At 42.8% G+C, this 21,919-nt stretch overlaps 1 protein-coding gene across 1 annotated transcript in view; it reads left to right on the top strand.

Annotated features, from left to right (window-relative positions):
- Positions 1–6,554, top strand: part of FBXO32 (F-box protein 32) — a 24,803-nt gene extending 18,249 nt beyond the window's left edge. The window contains exons 7-9 of the mRNA XM_019528126.1: positions 2,969–3,151; positions 4,108–4,251; positions 5,225–6,554. Of these exons, the coding sequence (XP_019383671.1) occupies positions 2,969–3,151; positions 4,108–4,251; positions 5,225–5,314 (417 nt within the window). The 3' untranslated portion in view covers positions 5,315–6,554. The remainder of the gene's footprint in view (positions 1–2,968; positions 3,152–4,107; positions 4,252–5,224) is intronic.
- The last annotated feature ends 15,365 nt before the right edge of the window (positions 6,555–21,919 follow it).

Genomic DNA, 21,919 nt, shown 5'->3' with positions numbered 1-21,919 from the left:
TTTTTTTTTTTCAGCAGAGCCCTCAAGCATGTGCTTTAGTCTCACTAACTTCTTCAGTAACAAGACATCAGTATGTATGTAATAGCTGAGCTGAACTAGGAGGCCAGGCCAGTGTGCTTCACTTGGATAAAACCCTCATTTATTTAAATAGGCTTTCTGCTCAGCAGTATTGCAGTCTAGTGCTCTTTGGACATGAGGCTATAACCAGTCCTGCATCTTCTGCAGGAAACTTGACTTGAATTGTGGAGTGAGGGCAGGGATCCTGTGATGTCCCGGTACAGCAGGCAGATCTGTTGCAGGGTGGGGGTGTTCCAGTGAAGCCTCCATTTCTTGATTGACACAAACAAATAAATTATACTGAATTTAAATTGTTTCATTTAATTATGCAGAACTCTTGCATCTGAATCTTTTGCTTGCTGAAGGGGTTTTGCACCAAGAACATGGAGGCTATTGCAGTGGGAAACAGAACAGGAGACAAGGTTGATAATGGAATTTGGATAGAATTAGTTAAATGTTTCTTCCGAAAGGATCAGTATCAAAATAGTTAACCAGATGACATTTATGTTAATAGTGTGTTAAGAAGAATGGAACAATGGGGTCCTTTGGGGCTGCTGTTGATTGGCAGTCATCACTATATCTGTTTGTGATGCTGTTGGTAATTCTCAGTGCTAGAAAATTATTGTTTTTCTAAAAGATAAGCACTTGGCTAAAGGGTGGATGGACTGTGCGGCCTGTTTCACTGCTGTGGTGCTGCAGAGTACGTGGGCTTCTGTTCTGGACTAGTAATAAATAGTTTTGTTGCCTGCAGATGGAAAGGTAGGAACTGTTTGTTATAAACACACTTATTATGCCCTTGAAATCTCTGACGTCATCCAGCTGATGGAGACAGGGTCATCGGAGTAAAAATAGTGCCACGCAACTTCCATCATCTGATCAGCAATTTGTGTGTTTTGGTTTTAAACAATTAATTGCTATGCCAATTGCAAAGAGGGTGATGTGATGCCACAACTTAAAATAGAGGCATCTCTGTGCAGGGTAGTTGATGACTTGGGACACTTGTTTAAAGTGCTTATTTGTCACTTTACCAGGGGAGCCCAAACCTTCAAACTTTAACTCGCCTAAATAATAGTTTGCTATTTCATGTAGCAATTGGAGCCCATATTCTGGTTTTGTCACTGCTGCCTAGATACAGATTGTTGAACGTGGGAAAAAGTCCCCTGCATGGACCAAGGTCCAAGCAGTGTAGCTGCACTGATGTTAATCCAACAAAACTACAGTGCGTTCTGATGGAGCCTCAGGGTTTAGTGCATGAGCATAAATACTGATTTTTATTTTTTTTTGCAGTTTAACACTGGCATACTTGTGGACAAATATATGACCCAGACTAGATCTATAGAAGTATCTTCTGTAGGAAAGAAAACTTAAAAAGAATGTTCCTCAGTAATTGCTAACAATATCCCAAGCAACAATGGCAGGGAAATCCTGCTTTCTACCATTACCCATGAACTGCTGTGGTTCACCTAAGTTCTTATGACCTTAAAAAACAAAGCCTTAGTTTGACATACAGCATCCAACCTGGATGGACTGAATTAATCTGAGGACTCCAGGGATAGAGGCTTTAGCCATGTTGTTCTACAAGCAAAAAATATGCAGAACTGTTGGCAGAGGCGGTATCTTTTATTAGACCAACTAAATAGTTGTAAAAAATGTTCTTTACTTGCAAGCTTTTGGGCTCACTCGCCCTTCCTCAGGCAAAGGAGAGTGCACAGATTTGTAGCATTTCTCCCAAGTAGAAATGCAACTTCATATTGCAAAGGGGAATAAAAAGATATTATAGGTTCCTCTGGGTGGAAAAGTTCATTTTATGAAAATTAGGCTGAAATAAAAGTTCAACCAGTCTGTTTACCTCCCAGGCTGTCTGGCAAGCTGGGTGTTGAATTTTTTTTCCTTCTTGGTAAGATGTTTTCTATTGCAGTGGTTCTCAACCTTTTTTTGTACCAGGACCCATTTGTAAACATCAACTGCCAGCCCCAACCCAGTGCCCCTCACTCCCACACTTGAAATGCTAAAATGTCTTTTGGGGACCAGTATGTCCACTATGCACCAGTGATGAGGGGCGTTAATTGTGCAGTTAATGCTTGGGAGATCAACATGGATCCTGTTCTACTACAGTAAACAGTGGTAGTGTTTGTTTTGGTCTTCCTTCTATATTTGTACAGCCTCTTGGACACTAGAGACCCAGTTCCAGTTCTGGTTGGACCTACCAAATCTGCAGTTTGCATGATTTTTGTGGAAATCTTGAATTTGGGTGGACTGCACGAAAAATGGCAGGCTCCATGATTTGGCAGGCTTGCAGGAAAAAAAATTACCAACAAGCAGAGAAAAGGGCAGGAACCTTGCAGTCTTGGAGTATGGGGGCGGGGGAGGGAGCAGGGAGGAAGAGGGCCAGGGCAGCGCAAGGCTACTCGCAGCAGGAGGCCTGGATGCAGCAGGCAGTAGCTGCTTGCAGCTTCCACACCTCCTGCTGCAAGCAGCCCTGCTGTGCTTAATAACATGCAGATTAATGGCTTCCCCAGGCTTAATTGCAGTAATTAAGTTGTGGTTTTGGGCCATGTGGCAATCTGCAGTGAGGGGTGGGACTACTGGGGGCCGTTGGCCAATCGGAGGGGTTGGGGGGCGTTGTCTTGCTCAGCCCATGTAAATGGCGGCCAGCCCTAGGATCTGCCTGCAAAATCAGCTGGCAGTCTCCTCAAATTTGGTAGACCCCTAGTAATACTCTTTCCCTGGAAGTAGTGGCTCAAAAAAACTGTAGCCTATGAGAAGATCTCCCAAGGAAACTGGTCTCTTCCCACAGATGGGAAATCATCCAACACTGCTGAATCATGTGTATATAAAATATTTAGCAAGTAATAATATAGCTATATTTGGTTTAGTTCATCTTGTATCATTTTTACTTGTTTTTTTCCAGCCTGCCTTTAAAGGAACAACCTTTACCGACCTGCCATTGTGTTTACAATTAAATATCATGCAGCGGCTAACTGATGGGAGAGACCTAGTCAGCCTTGGTCAAGTTGCCCCTGAGCTGCAGGTGCTCAGTGAAGACCGACTGCTATGGAAGAAACTCTGCCAGTACCACTTCACAGACCGACAGGTAATAGGAAAGAAGTTACCGCTAGATCAGTGACCTATTGCAGTCTGTATATTTGTGAGTGAACATAAAGGACCTTCCTAATATTGAGCATTACTTGGATCTAAAGCTTATACCACAAGTTTCTAATACTGACTGGCATGTTAAGGCCAAAAAGCTTTTCTGTTGGAAGCTTGATAGCGTTGGAAATGCCCCAGTACTGATCCCTGAAATGGAAGGCCTCTTAACAATATGGGCCAATCTTTTCCATGTTGGCTGCTAACGAAGGTAATCCAAGATGGTAATGACCAAGAGTTGTCATTGCTTGTACTATATTGGAGAGAATTCTTTCTTCATCTAACCTTAGCAGTCACAGCAGTTGGCATCCTTGTGGACCATCTCCATAGAATGGACAAGGATTGAGTAGTCCATGAGGAATGACTAGTATTTTGCCCTTTTAAAGAGAAAATGCTTGCTGGCTGAGGTGGTTCGTCATCCCCAAGAAAGGGCCAGGATGTTACCCTTCCTATTGCACATGCTGTGGCTGTTTTGTGAATGAAGGTTTTGGGCTGCCAACTAGTTACTCTAGAGTAGTAATTTTCAACCAGGATGCCATAGCACTCTAGGGTGCCTTGAGATCCTTTCAGGGGTGCTGTGGGGTGCCACACACTATTAGCTCAGTTAGGTTTATAAACCTGATTCACAAATAAACCCAGACACTTCAAATATCAGTCCATAGCTGTGGTGTTTGAGTTCTTTGCAACAAACTACTCGATTTTTACTTTTTTCCCTGTAGGCAAAAAAACAGTGAAAACTGAGCAGGCACTTTCCAACGGGTGTCTCAAGTCTATCCAGGGTTACCTTAAGTCTAAAAACCTTGAGAGCCACTACTTTAGAGTATGGAGAGAATTCTTTGCAAGATCACTCTTCAAAACAAGCAAATACTAGTGTGCACTCAGTCTACTCTCATTCTGTTTTAGATTCGCAAACGGCTTATTTTATCAGATAAGGGGCAGTTAGATTGGAAGAAGATGTACTTCAAACTTATAAGGTGTTACCCAAAGAGAGAGCAATATGGAGACACACTGCAGCTCTGCAGACACTGTCACATTCTCTCCTGGAAGGTACGTATAAAGGGTCTGTTTTCTCTGAAGTCTTAGTGGAAAATGCAGGTATATAGCATCTCTGAAAGTCAGGCCCACATAGCTTAAAGCTCTTGCTATTCCAGAAGGTGTCTTTCTGCATTTGTTACCCCACAAGGACCCCGTCCTCTCTTCATAGAGAGAGAGCAAGTCCCATTCACGGCCTTGAGGATTAGTGTCTCCCTGTGATGAGGGAAGACGGCTGGGTATAACTCAGTCAATTTGAGGCATTTGGGGCCTGTCTACACAAGATGCATTAATGCACATTAGCCAAACTGAATGCGCATTATGGGTGTGCATCTACATGTGCATGGCCTTAATGCACATTTAAAATGGTGAAATTAGGCTAATCACACCTAAATTTGATACCTGCAGGTATCATTTGCAGGTATCAAATTTAGGCGCAGTTAGTTAAAGCACATTAATGCACATGTAAACACAACTCCATGTGCCCAGCCACTAGAGGTATATGGCAAAGCTCAGAGACTTGGCACTAACTTAGTGCCAAGTTTCTGCACATGTAGACACCTGCCAAAAATGCGTTAAGCTAATGTACATTAGCTTAATGCACATTATATTTAGTCACACTTAGATGCACATGTAGATGTGCCCTTATTGAACCTTGGGGACACATTCTGCTGGCTGTTTTCCAGCCTTCAAAGAATTGTATGCCAGTTTAAATGCAATGACAACAGAATCGAGCATTTAGAGCCTCAGAGTGAATTTGGATCCTTGCCCTGTCTCCCTCAAATATTTACCTGTCCCTAAAGTCTAAATCTGAGCTTTGACTTATGCTTTGGGTGAGAACATAAGTAACCCTGATTTTGCTGTCTAGCTCATGCGTGCAAACTGGATGTGCAGCATATGGCACAAGGAATGGTGCTAGACCAGTCTGAGTTGTGACATTCATTCCATTGCCTCTCTAAACAGTGTTTCTTTTTTCTTTCCTTTTCAGGGTACAGATCATCCTTGCACAGCCAATAACCCAGAGAGCTGCTCCATTTCACTTTCACCACAAGACTTTATCAACTTGTTCAGGTTCTGAATCCGGGGTCTTCACAGCATACTAGATTCTTTTAGAGGACACTTTATGCTGCTGAGCTTGGACACTCAACTTGTAAATAGTGTAAATGTCTGTGATGGTTTGAAGCTCCTGAGGCAAATGAGAAGAGGAATTTGAAGACAAGAGGTGAAATTGCTCGCTGACACTCTATTTAAGTAGTAAGAGACTCCAAACAAGACTGGTGTGGAAAGCAGCATGTTGTAAAAAGTTCCTTTTCTTGATCAGAGTACAAGATACAGGACAAACTTGTCTCAGTTTTAGAAGTTAAAACTGAATTTTCCCCTCCACTTCTGGCCATTTGAACATATTTTTTTTTCAGGTTCTAATAATTGAAAAGGAAGCAATATGAGTTGAGGACTGTTGAACTGTTCCTCCATCTGGTTGTTATTTACAACAGATATTTATAAATATGACTTTAAAATATTTATGGGGAAAAACATCCCTCTGACAAGTTTTAATAACATTTGTGTGAGATTAAAAAAAAATTGGATCCATTCTGAAATATATATCATGTATAGGACTTTATCCTACTTAAAAACAAAAATCACACACCACACCATTTTCTACCTCTGAGGAAGAATATCTTTCAGCAAAAATCCAGTGTGCAATGTGAACTTTTGTATTTTGTATTTTGATTTAAAGGGAACTGATGTTTTGTGAGTAAGCATTTTTCCTTCACATTTTAATGCTTACATTTTTCATTGGTTTTCTTGCTCTACGCAGTGCTTGATTGCCTAGACAATAGGCACCTTAGAAATACCTAAGATTTTACTCCATCCTCTTTTGAATTTGTTTTAAGATTTAAGCAAAAAAAAACACACCAGGGTATGGTTATATTTAACAAGGGAATGTGATGGATTTGAAGGGACCAGATCTAACCTCTTACAGTGTAAATAGTTGACAATAATTTCTGATTTTTTTCCATGGAATTATGCTGAGTTTACACTGATCTGAGAGATTAGGATGTGGTTTGTTGGCCCCTGGTTTGGTTTTTTGTGTTGTTACTATCAATATACACTACATTACATATAATGTACCACATGCTCCCAATTAAAGTCAAGTGGAATTTCATCCTCAAAGGAATCTAACGCCCTGAAAACTGGTGCAACTTGGAGAAGCAAAACTCCATGGAAGCCAATGGAATTGTACCAAACTACATTCCCTGAGGATCTGGTCCATGATGGTTATCTTGAATGCTGTTAGTTTTATATTTGATGTAACAGCAGAAGTATTGTGGAAATCCAGCTGTGAACTCCTACTATAACAAGGATGCAACCAGTCCTGAGGGTGAGTAGGGGATTTCTGACTTCCTAACTGGCATCCCATAGAAATGGAAAAGACTTACCTTGCCTATTTCCCTGCCAGTGCCAGAGTGCTTCACATTGTATCTAGGCCTCAAACCAAACCTTGGTCCTATTTCAAGTTCAGCTGATTTCAGCATGACCTAGGTTTGGTTCTTGGTATTCATAAACTTGTGGATTTTGACCTCATGTGAATCTGGCAGAATCCAGTTTATGTACAAAAGGTTTTGGAGGAAAAAAACACATAGAAAAATCTTTGCAGTTCCATAGCAGAGTTCACATACGGCACTTTCTCTTTTGTAAGCAAAGCACAACAGAAAGGCAAACGTTGTAAGTTGAATGGTATGTACAAAGGAAGTGTGAGAGAGGAGTACTCAGGACAATTCAGGAAGAACTACTTGAGTTAGTTAAATATTCTGTTCCTTTTTTTTACATTTTTTTAAAATAAATTATCTATAACACTTTCTGCAGCAGCTGTTTAATATATATTTGCGTTTTTGCAAACTGAATCAATTTTTGCTCACTCTTGGAGAAGATGTGGAAAAGAAAAAGAGGTCCAGTGATTTGAATTGAGTATAAGGAATAGGTACTAAAGCCCTGATAAAGGGAGATGCTGGTTTTGAGGAGAATGGGTATTTTGCTTCATTCCAAAGGCAAAAAGTTTTGTTCTTACAGAAACTTCTAAGAGCCAGGGTGCGAATCCTCCCTGGCAGAGCTCAGCATTATCCAGAGAAGGGTTAAAAAGTGTCCAAGTTGGGGAATTCGTTCCAGTCCTTTTCTCCTCCTGTCCATGCCCTCCATCAAACACTGGTGAAAGGAGTAATTATGACTTAATATTTATGTCAATTGAAAGTGGTGACAAGCTGGTTACCCTGGAGAAATGAATCTCTGATTGTGGGTGTTAGTGTCACAAGTAAGGAAGGTAACAGAGGCCACCTTCTCTCATTCATGCCTGTTCAGCCACCTGTGACATCAGTGAGGTTGCCCAGGTATAAATGAGGCCAGGATTTGGCTTGGTGGAAGTGTTAAGAGCAAGAACTTGAAAGTAAATGAAGTGCTGCCATTGTGTTTGCAGGTCCTTTATTCCTTTCTCTAGCAGCTAAAAGTACTTCAGTAACCTTCTGTTTTGAAGGTCTGTTTCTTCCCCACTCCTCCAATCCCACTACAGGACTTTGCCTACTCCCAGTAAACCAGCCTGTGATGGGGAAGTAAATGTGACTTCCCAAGCAATGGGTGTTTCAGGCTAAAAACAAATCTTTCCATTCAAGTTTTTTTCTTATTAAAGTCTCTTTCTCCTTTGTTAAATTCACTCAGTGTCAGAGTTAACCTCAGGGTTTGAATTCTGGTCCTGTTTCCTGTTCTACTAGCATTAGAGGGCTACAGTGTGGGTTTAGAGCCGTGACTTCGCATCTTCTGAGCTCTAGTGCTCTAGTCCTGGCTCTCCTACTGTTTCCTTTCAGGCAGATTGCCTACTCTTTGCCTCTCCTCCTGATTTCTTAAGGGAAGATAACCCTGGCCCCACACCTCACAGTGCCCTACTGCTTAGTACATGCTCATTAACCAGTCTAAGTACAGTCCTGATCTCAAAGCATTACACGGGCATTTATCCTAGGGCCCTTTCTTAACTATTACACTAGTTCACAGAGTGACATTTGTTTCAAGACTACCTATATAGCTACCCAATGTAAAGCCTCCAAGACGGAGGCTTAGAGCATGAAAGCAAACATAATACAAAATATTAAGGAATGTAATCTATTAAATGGCTCTGCTAGAGAAAGAAATAGAACTGGAATCAGTCTCAGACAGCAGTTCTGGTTCCAACAAAGCCTCCGTCTTTTAACTGAGATGCGCAAGTGAATGATGCTGAATTAAATAATTAAATCTAACAATGCAGCACCCTTACATCCGAATCTTTAGCATGCTGCAGAGATTCTTACAGCTGTCACAATAGTTCTTAAACATGATGTTGATTTTTGTTTTGTTTTTTTTTTTGCAAGTGATGAGGTTGCAACAAACCAAGCTTTTTTTTTTTTTAAAAAAAAAAAAAAGGTATCTTGGCTTTTCTGACCATTTACAAAGGCACCGATCTATTCAAGCAGCTTATCTACACTGCTAATACATCTGCTTGGCTTGGGGAGGCAGGATAGTGAAAACCGAACCCTGGGTGAGCAGATTGCTATACGGCTGCCTTTGCACAGAGACCTTCTTATTTTCAAAATGATTCTGGCAAAGTTAGCGGGAAAAGAAAACGGGCTTTTATCTGTGTTTTGGAAAATACAATAGTAGTAGTAATGTTCTCTGCACAAACAAAAAAATCATTTTGGTACATTTTGTGGAAGGTTCCTGTTAGGAATGCCTCCATTTCAACACTACAAAAAACAGCACAGGTTTGTTAGCCAGCATAAATCCAGAGAGATTCCACTGAAGACAATGGAATGACTCTGTATTTACCAGTGCAGCTGAGCAGAATGTGGCTCTGTACAGCAATTTAAAATAGTCTTGCACAGCAGAGGGGGCTTAGGAAGGAAGAGTAGACTTTGTTTTTCAGCTTCCTACAAGAGGCACATATTTGAGTGAGTTTTAATGACAGCCACTTCAAGAGGCAGGATTTCAGTTGTACATAACTTGAGCAGCTTATGCAAAGTATGGTATCTTTTTAATGTTGATTATAAACTGTGTGCACCTCCTCTTATATTGGGTTTTTTAACTTGTGTTACCTTTTTTTTTTAAGATACTTCTGTTTTGTAAAGTCCTGTAGGAAAGCTTGTACTGTAGATGTGCTTCATATGTTTAATTGCACCATACCACTTTCTGTACATAAGAAGATCTTTAGTCCTCAATTTTTTTTTCAACTTCTGTAGTGACTAAAGTTTGTGTTCCCATTGCTGTTTGGCTTTAATTACTCTTACAAAGCTAACTGCTTCTAGAACATACGCAGGTAGTAAACCAGCTCTTCCTGCCCAGCAAATATTTTGGCCAATACTAGTTACCACTGAAATAGACCAGGAACATTTCAAAAGCAGTACATTACTTAATAAATTTTTACATGATTCATGCATCAGATTTTCTGTTCAGGATGATAAACAATCAGTGTTCTTTAGGAGATTCTTAGTAGCCTGGTATACAGCTTCTTTCACAGATCAGCACCTTGCCAAGAAAAACACAAACCTTGTAGATTTAAAGTGCTACTCTTGCTAGCTGGCTTATTGGCAAAAACACTGCTGTGGATGTGATGGCTAATCAATCTAAATGCCCCTGTTACAAGATTCGGTACTCTGAAGTTCTCCTTGTTCAGTCAAACTAATGTGTCTTGACATGCTAGCTGCTTGTAAATCTTTAATACTTGTTATGGTTCTTTCAAAACTCCTGAGCATGTGACAAATATTTGACTGGCATCCATGCTACTGCCAGTGTTTAGTGAACTGGCTCCCTTACTGCATCTGCAGATGAGAAGAATTTTTCATAATGGAGCTCAATCTTAATATACTCTGTCCCTTCACTGCCAGTAGTCCAGCATTGCCCTGGATCACCTAAGGCTTTGCAGAATCTGGCCCCAAAAAGAGAGCATGCTAGTCCTGTCCTTGACACATGCAATTTCCAAAGGTGTCGCACGATGCCGACTCAAGTCATTCCCTGTCCCCACCCTGCTTTGGCCTTTTGCGGGCCAAACTGTGCTTTCATTTAGGTGACCCCATTGCTGTGACTGAAGGTAAAGATTATCTCTCTCTTTAGCCATTACTTGCTGTCCACAGTGCCAACAGGTCAGCTCTGGAGTTAACGCTTTAATTTGAAGAAAAGCAAGTGAATTTAATTTTTAGGAGCTAGTCAACAGTAATAATAAATACCTGATTTATATATGAAAAGAGCTTGTTTTTCTTAAGAACTGTAACTAGAGAAGGTATGAACTGAACAGCATACCTTGTGTATTAAGACTTCTATTTAATATTGTGTGACTTTTAAATCCTTTCATATAAATTATTTGCACACACTCTCTCCTTGCATGTTCAACTCTGATTTTTTTTTACAGCTGTTTCATGCAAACAGTGATGTATTTTTGTAAAATGTTTTTGACACTGAATTGCAATAAATGTTCAAACGATGTGAACCTTGGAGTTGGTTGATTTGTTGTTTCCAAGTTGGTACACTTCTTGCAAATGAACCTTGAGCACAAGACCACTTGGAGTTTAGACACTATGGGAATGAGTGCTGCAGAAATACCTTGAATGGGTAGATATGCTATCTTTAAGCTTAAAAAAAAAAAAAAGAGTTCAGTATAACTGTCACATTTGGTAAAGCCAACAAAAGGCCTATAACTGAGTGAACTCAAGGCTCTGTGCTTGTCTAGTACACAGGAGTAGAACTTCACCTGAATGGAGTTTAGCTGGCAGTTTCTAACCTGCCGTTTCCTCCTCAGAGATTGAAATGCAGGGTTGTTTGAGCAATAGATCTTCAGGATCCATTGGGCTGGAAGTCTTTAATTGAGCAAACCCCCAGTGGAAATCCAAGTTACTCCCACCCAAGTCAGGAGAGCATGATCTGAACCCAAACCTCTGATCTGATGGGAGGAATTGGTAAGAGGAATTCTGTGGCCTGGCATCCTAACCCTTCAGGAAAAGGGGGAGATGCATTTCAAGCCCTGGTTGGAACTTGAGCAAGGCCCGTGCTCACTGAATCGGGCAGAATTTAAATGTACTCTCTACCCAAATCCAAAGCAACTTCAAATTTAAGATGACCTCCCTTGGTGTCTTCCCCTGTGGTGCCTGCACCTCCTGCCCCGTCTCCTGGTGCCTGCTCCCTGCAATCTCTGTCCCCTCCCGCATGGCTTACTGCCTGTTGCAGCCCCGGGGAATGGAGCATATAGTAACTCCAGCCCCAGCCCCGCTATGTGACAATAGTGGTGGTGGCAGTAGCAGGTTGGGGCCAGTCGGAGATGTTGCAGCCGTCTACACCCCACTTCGTACTCAAATCCAAGATGAGGAGCTTTTTTTCTTATGTTGAAAGGGCTGGGGGGGGGCCTTGTCTTGGTTTGGAGTAAATACAGTATATACCCAATGATTTGCTTAATCAGCCCTAAAAATTAAGAAAACAGTCACTATAACTAAAGCAGCAACTTTCACCCAGGGTACTGGGGCACCTAAGGGTGCCACAGGATTGTTTGAAGGGTGCAGCAGAAAGCATGAGGAGATAAGTGAGGTGTGAAGAACTTAATGGATAAGGGCAGGCTCAGAAATGTCTTGCCCATGGGAAGATCTAGATTTGTGAAAAGGGGGGTGAAGATGGTGAGGAGCATCATCCTACAAAAAACAATACATATTTTTATCCAGTTAAGAATAAACTAGAAGCTTTACTAATATGCTAGGGGCCTGGGGCTGTATTATGCCATTTAAGATTGAAGCAAGAACAAATATCACTTCACTGGAATGAATTAAAAACCATCTGCAGGGTTGTGAAAAAGGAACTTCATTACCAGGAGCAGTGAACAGAGAGCAGCATGGCAAACCAAAGGTTAGCTTGATTGGTGGAACATCAAGACCATTAAAAAGAAGAGAGGATCCTTAATGCCGGTGGAACGAAGAGTTTGGAAGGGATCAGGTAGATAATAATAATGAGCCATGAAGTGAAGTGACTCCCTCAGGGCTGCCTGCCCAGAAATGCTGCTGCAACTGCCAGGCAGTTGGTTTTAAACTTTGGGTGAAGCAGGAATCAAAGGGGGTGCAAATGGACCACTGCAATCCCCCTGGATCTGCCATTGTCTCTGCGTCACTGCTCCCCTGCTCCCACTGCCCGGCCCTGCTGCAAGGAGGTGTAAGCAGTATCACAAACGAGTTAGCTTTTGAAACCGGGTTCCACTCAATTTGCAAAGGTTGTGGAGGGATGCCTCAAGTCTAAAAAAGTTTGAGGAGCACTGACCTAGAGCTATACTGCTGACCACAGTTGTGCAGATAGCTGCTACTTGTCCAGGGGTTGGCAACATTTTTGTCAGAGTGCCAAAAACACCTGCAACTTCACCTTGTCAGATGTTGGTGTGCCGGGGACGGGAGCCAAAAGGGGTCCAATTGTTGTTGTTGCTGTAAATCCCCTGGCCCCTTCCCCACCATCCACCCGAAGGCATACGTGCCAAGCAAAATGCCTTTGAGGGCCACACTCTGGCACCTGTGCTGGGGGTTGCTTGCCTACTCCTGTACTAGTCCTTTGATTAAGGATCTAGTAACTCCTCTTTTAACTTAATCAAATCTCCATTGCAATACCTCTTACATTCTTAAGACTTAAAGCCAAAGTGGACCATAAGATAAATCATGTAGTCTGACTTCCTCCATATTGCAGGTCATTACATTTCACCCGGCTATGATCTACAGAGCTGAGAACTGCAATTTTTTGCCTCTTTGTACAGTCCTTATTTCAAATAAATACAAGCTGGTAGAAAGCTTCCTGAAAGCCTGCTCAGTCCCCCACTCCCTACCCTTCCCCTACCCTCTACCCCTATGGAAAACAATGATGTTTTATGGAAAGCATCCTTGTCTGAAAAATTTTAATCGTTTTTCATCAGAACCCAGAAAGTGTGTGGTGAGATACATATATAATACACACACACACACACACACAAAATACATATACATGAAATATAAAATACACGTAATATTTATATATAATGTAAAATATATAAATGCATATATGGATTAAATATGTGCTTATATAATTTCCTATAAGAATACATATAATTTACATATAAAATCAATATTTCAACTTTTTTGACAACATTGGTCTGTCTTGTTTTTAACCAAAATTTTCTATGATGGAACATTTTTCCAAAGAGATCTACAAATAAGTTTTTCAAGCTTCCCTTAGCAAGGAAGACAGATCTGCATCAATCTCAAATTTTAAAATGTGTTATTCCATGAGTTGTTTTTTTTTAATAAATAATCTAATATGTCTTTAACCTGTTTTACTTGGATCGTTGAAGTCATGGTCAGAACTGGTCTGAGCTTATGGTGGGGAAAGGGAAAGGAATAAAGGAAAGCATGGATTTTGCAGCTGAAATTTCCCCCACACAGTACTTATGGATGCCAATTGCTCTTTCAGTCTTCATCAGCTTGTCTATCTCAGTTGACTTTTACCAACATTGTTGTGTCTTTCTCATCATCATTGTTGCATCTTCTATCTTATTTTCTTCAAAACAAACTATTTCAAAATGGAAAAATGGGTGAATATGTATAGGTGACCATACGTAGAGATGTTTATCTAAGGAAATAAAGCCCAGATCATACATAATTCAGTGGGCCAAAACTCTTAGCTGATAAATCACAGGATCATAAGTTTAGAAGAGACCTCAAGAGTCATCTGGTCCACCAACCCTCTTCCCTGGGCACCCTGGTCCTCTGCCTTACTGTTCTAACAGGAAGGAAGTTTTACTTGAATGCTAACCTAAAAGCTAGAGTAATTACTTAAATATTTTGCTGAATGGGAACCCTGGCCCACCATAACTTTGACTTTGACCTTGACTGTAACTGCAGAAAGCCATTGGTGGTTCCTGTAGTGATTCTGTTGAGCGTGGCTGTCCAACCATCTAACCCTCTGAGCAGGATGTATGGTGCAGGACCTGTCTATGGGCCGGCGAAGTAACACATGATCAGTTTGTGGGTCTGATCTGACATGTGGGTTCAACCCCCAGCTTCAACCCAGTATGAAGAACTAGTCCATGAGCCTGATCCGGTGCACAGGGCCACATCATCTGGCCCACAGGTCTCCCCAATGGTGCAGAAATATGGTGGTAGGATGAGCAACAGCAGTGTTAATTGCCATGGTTCTGCCACCATTCTCCTGCCACCAAATTTCCAGACCCGTGAGGAGCCCCAGAGGCTGGCTGACATGGCTCTGCAGGCTGGATCCAGCCCATGCACTGTATATTGTTCGCCCCCACTGTAGAGCACCATCCTGCAAGTTGTGAGGCCGGGGGGGGGAGAGGGAATTGATACCATCCCCCAGCTGAGCCTAGGGGGGCACTGGTTGGCAGGGTTACCTTTTAAATGATCCTTTACTAGTCTTTCCATAGATCCTTTTACAAAATGGAAGTATTCCCTTATTTTTATGTATATAACTTGAGGTATAAATCCAGATACATATGACTCTTATAAAGGGACTCATCTTTCCGTGTAATGGCTCATCAGTTTGTTTGTTTAGGGGTTATTTATGGAAAGCAAACTTGCTTAGTTCTCTGACGTCCCTGGAATTAAAATACCAGTTTTATTTCATTCTCTTTTCTTGCTTAAAGACAATTAAATGGTTCCCTTTTTAAAATAAGTGGCTTATAGAACTTGGTAGAAACCTACAATCTTTCTTTCACCATGCACTTTTTATATTTAAACCCTCTATTTTTAACCCAACGGTGGGATTAGGGTTAATGCTTGCTAGATCTATGTCTAGACAGTTGTGAAAAACAGGAAATGAATTACATTATGGAACGAAAGGAGAATTTAACCTTTTCTCTTCTTGCTACCTCATGTGACCGTGAGAAAAAATGTTTTGTGGCAGAATATTTCTGAGACTTTGAGGAAACAGAGAATGAAAAATGCAGCATTTCCACTGGGCCTAGAAGCAATTCATTTCACAGAAAATAGTAACCAACTTCTGCCCATGGTTACTCCTATATGATAATTCCTTTCCTCCATTCCCTGTGGAAAAATCTGCATTTTTGTCATTCTCTGCTTCCTCAAGCTTTCAAAAATGCTCAAACATATGCACATTTGTAAGCCACAAAAGAAAAAACTCGAATGCCTTGCTTCTTTCCTGGCCATTTATACCAGTGCATCTCTGCCGCTAGCCTCAACGACTGGGATGGACCTCAAAGAGGGAATGAAGTTTTGCTACATAATTTCTTGGCATATCAAAATGAGTTTGTGCTCATCTCATTTATCAAAGGGCTCTAATTAAGCATGCACATAGTAGACGGTAACTTTATTGAATGATTACTCTGGTAAATCAGGTCACCATAGAGATATAATTATTTCTTATCCTGCTGGTTTGCCTAAGTTTACTCTGTCAATAAACTTAACTTTTCCTTTTTCACATTTCCTTGTTGATTACATTTTATTTCTTGGGTTCCACAAAAGAATTATTCTCTAAAACTGTTCATTAACCCTGACAGCCTTGAACTAAAAGATGGGAGTGCAGCTTGATCATATGTCAGGAACATATTTAGAAATAGATTCTGGGCCAAAATTCAGGTATTATTTCCTGAATTTCCTGTTTCAGTACCAGGGTCTTTCTATATAGACTATCAGCTCTTTAAAACATAAGGCCTGTTCACTGAGTAGTCTCTGAACACTCAGCCTCTTCTTTTATTTATTTATTGAAACATTCCTGTTAATCTATATATTTTTTTAAATGTATTAAATGATTACAAAAAAGTAGCTCTTTCAAAGGGCCTCAACTGTGGAAAATAATTCACCAATTTTTGCTCCCATGGCAACAGATTAACAATAGCTCTCAACTTGCCAGAACACAGGGTGGGACACAAATTTGCAACACATACAGATGCAACCACACTGGTTGGTTAGTAGAATGAGTAAAAGTAGTTTTGTCCAGAAGTGACTGGAGATACAAGATCTGAGCAATTTTTTGTATACTTATTGGCAACTATGCCAAATAAGTACAGTTTGGGTGTAAAATGCTCTGTAGACAAAATTAGTCTTTTATGTCCTGATTGCACTTTTTTGCACAGATATACAGGATTTTATGACTGCAGGCTGGACCCAGGCAATGAGATGGGTAACAAAGGACAAGCCCCAGAGTCCTGTCAACCCTGTGCATTCAAAAATGTTGACTCATTTCCACATCAGAATCATGAGCCAATGAAGATAAAAAAGGGGAAGGGGGGGGTTGCCTTTTTACTTGCCTTTTATGTGTTTTTTTTTCTTTTAAGGCCTCCGGGGTTCAACTTTTCAAAATTTTCCCTTAGCCACAAGGGCTGGAAACCCTTTTCCTTGAAAGCTGAAATTCTCACATAACCATGACTCCAGCAGCTGAGGATTTAAGGAAAGCACCAAACATTGTGAAACTTGGCATAACATCACAAAGTTGGGAGGATCTGCAAACTTTGGAACTGTCTTCCCCTGAGAACACTCTCTTATGCCCCAGTCTTGCAAATGCATGCACCTGTGCTTCACGTAAGCATGTGATTTCAACAGGACCCCTCATGAGTTACCTGGTTGTTGCTTGTAAACTTTCAGCATAGGTATAGGGCTTTGCTGCATATACCTAGCTTTTTCCCAAAGGGGTGTTCAGCCACAGTATGTTGTGTTTCAGGAAAGGAGAAAGATTGAGATGTGGGGATTTTTCCTTAGTTACCATCATCTCAGTCCGTTAGTGAATTTTTAAAAAGTGTGTAAATATTTCACAAAGAAATGCACAAGAGCATCTTATCAATTAAAGGTAAATGAGCACTACAGAAAAATCAGTACAACCTCACAAAAAAAAGATATGCAATTGGTTATCTGTCCAGAATACACAAGTTGATTTGGTGAAGCAGGACTGTCCAACTGGTGGCCCATGGGCTGCATGCATTACCCAGTGGGTTAGCTTGCGGCCCGTGGGCTCCTGCCTGGCCACCATTCCCTTTCCCCATATGCTCCTGCCTCTGCAGCTGGGAGGAGACTGGAGTGGCCGAACTGCATGCACGGCAAAGAAGAGAGCCTGCTGGCACTGCGGGGATGTGTGGAGGGAGAAGGAGTCGGGGCTGTTGCGTACGCAGCAGGGAAGAGTCAGGCTGCCAGTGCTGTGGGGGGAACTGGGCTGCTCATGCTGTGTGTGATGGGGTGCTGGACAGCCTGCGTTATGGAGGCTTATTGGGGGGGCACACCCACATATTATGCAGCCCTCAGGTCTGTGGTCCATGTGGCATGTAGCCCCCAGCTGCCCAGAACTTGGATCGCCCTGTGGGAAAGCATTGCTTATTTTTCTGTGGCATAAAATTGCATGCATGGAAATAACTCTCAAATCCATCTGAAGAACTACAGGCAGGCAGTCCTAAAGGTATCTGTGATAGATACAAATGGCACTATATCTGTTTTCCAAGCCTTATGCGATGTGGATTGCAGCATACTGACCTCTTAAGCAGAGCCCCTGCAGTTCTACCTAGGGAAGAAGAAAAAGGACCTGCTACAGTTATGATGCTATGGAGTTAGCTTTCAGGTGGGTTCTTATTGGGTTGTCTCACCTACTGGCTTCTGCAGGTGGGTTTTGCTCCCTGAGGAGCACCTCAACCATTCCTCCCAAATAAAACAATCTTTTAATCTGGCCCAACCTCCTGCCAACCCTCACATGCTGGATCCAGCACACGTGGTGCCCACTCCAGCTGGTCAGGGACCTACACTGCACGCAGCGCTTGCCCCAGAGTGGCCAGGGGTGTGCTGCTTGCCGTATGTGTCCAAGGCCAGCCAAAGTGAATACTGCATGTGGTATGTATCCTAGACTGACTGGGGTAGGCACCACGTGTGGCGTGTGTCCTGGATCGGCTGGGGCAGACACTATATACGGCGTTGGTCCCCAGCTGAGTGAAGCAAGTACTGTGTGCATGTGCCTGGGGCCTTGCACGTGGGGCTGGTTTGGCACATGCTGTGCAGCTTGTGGGTCAATGTGAGCTCCAGGGGCAGCACAGGAGGGCAAATGATGGGCATCTGACCTGCAGGCCATAACTTTGACACCCTGGTTTCAAAAAAACAAAACCAAGCAAAACAAAGTCTCGTGGCCCGGTTCCAGACACGGGGAGGGGAACCCCTTTTGCTCTAGCCCCAGCACGGCAGCCTGGCCCCTCCCTGCAGCAAGCAGTTCAGCTTGCAGCCTGTTTCTTTCCTCCTTGCAAACTATTCCCGCACAGTTTGCTGCCTATCTCTGCTCTCTCCTCTGGGGTTTTAAGCCTCATTACCCAATGCCCCACAGCTAGGCTTCGTCATAGGGCTGACTGTTCTTTCTTAAAGAGACAGATCACCCTATTACCCACTGCTCCGGTATAAAGCCAGAAGCCTACCTCACACTTACAGACTCCAGGCAGAATGAGTTGCCACTGGTTATGACAGAGGAGGAACTTGGCTTCAGAAAAGCGCCAAGAAGAGAGGGTTAATATTGGATCTAGTATCAGTATGTCCAAGACCGTGGCCCCACTGCCACAGGATTTCTCTCTCTGTAAACATATTGTTCTATCTCTTAGGGTCAGTCTGGGACCCTCTGACTCCTTCCCCTTACTATCAGTAGAACTGTGATGACTCTGATCCATCCAACTGTGATGAATGTGGCTCACTGGGAGAGAGCCCTTTGGGAGTTAGGCAGCCTTGCCCAGACCCTTGTTTATTTTTTGTGTGAAGCCCCTTGCCATCTTCGAGATTTACAGTCTCTGCACTCGCTGCGCATTTCCCAGCAGACCTCAGCTCCTCATGACTGAGCAACCAAAGCCTTCCTGAACAGCTTCATCAAGGTCATGCCATGTACTGCCCGCCTGCAACTCCCAGTGGTCACTAGAGTGTGGGAAGCATTCAGACCTCGCTGAAGGATGGTTGTTTTGATCACTGAGTCATCATTCGGGAAGCAAATGGATTTGCAGGGTACAATTCACTGGAATAACACTGTAGCTACTTTTACCGCCCCTTTAAGACTATAAAGAAAAGATGGAGCGGCCCAAAGAAAGGTCTTGCAGCAATACAGTATGTTGCACATTTTTGTCAGTGTTTCCACTGAAAGTTTGTTTTCCAGCAGGGATCTAGCCTCTGACCCCTCACAGGATTTTTTTTAAAAACGTTTCTAAGGAAATTTAGTACCAGTGACAACCTTTGAAAGTGTTGGATTAGAAGTCCTGGAAACAAAAGCCTTTGAAGGTATCCACAGAGGTGATATAGCATGTGCTATGCCAGCACATGCTTCTCTTGAGCTTTCCTAGCAATGTAGCTCTACCTCTAGGATTTGCAAGGCAGTTCAGTTTCCGGGACCTCCAGGCCTTGAGTTCTTTACTGAAAGAGCCATCAAGGTTTCAGGAAATGCCTCCTGCAAGAGTGTATTTGTGGTGCCTATTGAGAGGATTCAACCTTTAATTTGATGCTTTGAGGATCCAGCTGAATATTATTCAACACTTGTGCCAAGCTCTATGAGCTGCCATGGAGTTCTTGTCTCTGTGACAGTATCTTCTGGCCCTTAGCTCTTTGTGTAGTGGGATTGTAAAACTGTTTTGTTTGCAGTTGGACAACAGTAGCACACCGGACTGGAATGCAGTACTGAGTTCCTCCGCTTTCTGCGAAATCAACAACTGTGTCAAATGATACAATCGTGGCTTGTTCAAACCATGTTAGAATAGAGAGGGACCTTGTCAAGCCTGGAAGCCAGTAGAGCTGCATTCACTGCAGAAAATGCTACTGGGGTTAGCTACAGCTGTGGTTCAGGATGCTTAGGGCTGTGTGAAACAGCACCGTTTCTTTTCGACGTTCCAACGGGACAGTGTTTCATTTCAAGTTTCATTTCATTTTGAAGTGCTGTTCCATTTCGTTTCATCAAAACTGTTTCGCTGTTTTCACGCTGTTTCGACATTTCACCCATAGGCTATACTGGGGAAGCACAAAACTGCCTATAACTTTGTCATTACTTGGTAGATTTGGATGAAAACAGCAGAGATGAGCGCATGAAGCCTGACACGTTTTAAGGAGATGGGTGCAGGGGTGTCTGGGAAAATGTACCTCAAGCTGATGACAAGCAAAACTCGTGATGTGTGACTGTGTGTGTGTGTTAAGGCGCAACTGGTTTTCTGTCCCTCCCCAGAGCACTGGGATTGGAAGGGACCTCGGGGAAGGATGACAGTCACTGGCCAGCTACATGTCAACGTCAGAGAAGTCCTTCCCCCTCTTCCCCCTCCCTCTCCTTAGTTTGTATTTCCCTGCAAGCAAGCCCAGCTTCCAAACTCAAAACATTTTGAAACTTTTGAAACGTTTTAACTGCCCTTGTTTCATTTTGGGGCTGTTTCAAAGCCTTTTGTTTCATTTCGATTTTGCTATTTCAAGCTCAAAATGAGTTGAAACAGCATCAAAATGAAACACCCAGAGAAATTTCGCACAGCCCTAGCCAATGGCCAACCCATGGCATGCATGCCACAAGCGGTGCAGACAGCCTCCGTGTGTGGCATGCAGCAGATTGGGGAGGGGGTAGGTAGCACAACAGTAGATAGGGCAGGAAGTAGAAAGCAAAGCAGCAGATCAGGCAGGGAACATGGGCAGGGAATAGAAAGGAGAGCAGCAGATTGGGCAGGGGATCAGGGTGGCACTCAGGGAGGATGCAGGGCTAATTTGTGGCATGCCGGCCAAAAAGGCTGGTCCCCACTGCCTTAGAATACTGGGTTTGTAGCATGAGTAATGAAGGTCAGCCGGGTCCTTGTCTACAGCAGCTTTGCCTGAGTTAGGGCTGCAGGATGTGGCTCATACTGTGGGGGAGGATCAGAGCACTGCTGTGTTAATCATGATCCTCTTTTCATGAAGAGATCCAGCCTGAAGTAAATATAGCCAGTTGGACAATCCTATGTTCCCAGAAATAGCACTGATCTACAGCAGAAGATTAAAACAGCAATAGAAAAAAAAATAAAGGCCAGATTGCCTCACACCTTGGCTGGAAAAGATATGTTGATAAGATATAACCCTATTCTGTGTCTGTACTGTGCTTAGCACAATAGGGTCCTGTCTCAAGTGAGCTTCAGCTCACAAAAGTTTGTGTGATAGATAGATAGATCTACATCGGGGTGGGCAAAATGCAGCCCGGGGACCGGATGCAGCCCACCAGGCCATTCTATCCAGCCTACGGGGCCCCTAAAAAATTTAGAAAATTAATATTTATTTGCCCTGGGCCGCTTGTCATGCGGCCCTCGATGGCTTGCCAAAACTACGTAAGCGGCCCTCTGCCCAAAATAATTCATAGATTCACAGAAGTAGGGTCGGAAGGGATCTTGTAGATCTTCTAGTCCGACCCCCTGCCATTGGCAGGAGAGAAAACTGGGCTCAGATGACCCCAGCTAGGTAAACGTCAAGCCTCCTCTTAAAGACCCCCAAGGTAGGAGCCAGCACCACTTCCCTTGGAAGTTGGTTCCAGGTCCTAGCTGCGCTGACAGTGAAGTAGCGCCTTCAAATGTCTAGTCTGAACCTACTCTCTAACAACTTATGGCCGTTACAGGACTTTTTGTTATCCTGGATCCTTGATGCTACCCCTAGTTCCATATCTGCCTTAGCTTTCCTAACAGCCCCCCTACAGACCCGAGTGGTGAAGGTAT

This window comes from Gavialis gangeticus, unplaced genomic scaffold (genome assembly GCF_001723915.1).
Source record: "Gavialis gangeticus isolate Ggan-Ray unplaced genomic scaffold, GavGan_comp1, whole genome shotgun sequence".
In the NCBI taxonomy this organism is placed as follows: domain Eukaryota; kingdom Metazoa; phylum Chordata; order Crocodylia; family Gavialidae; genus Gavialis; species Gavialis gangeticus.
This window is presented reverse-complemented; position numbering and strand designations above follow the sequence as displayed.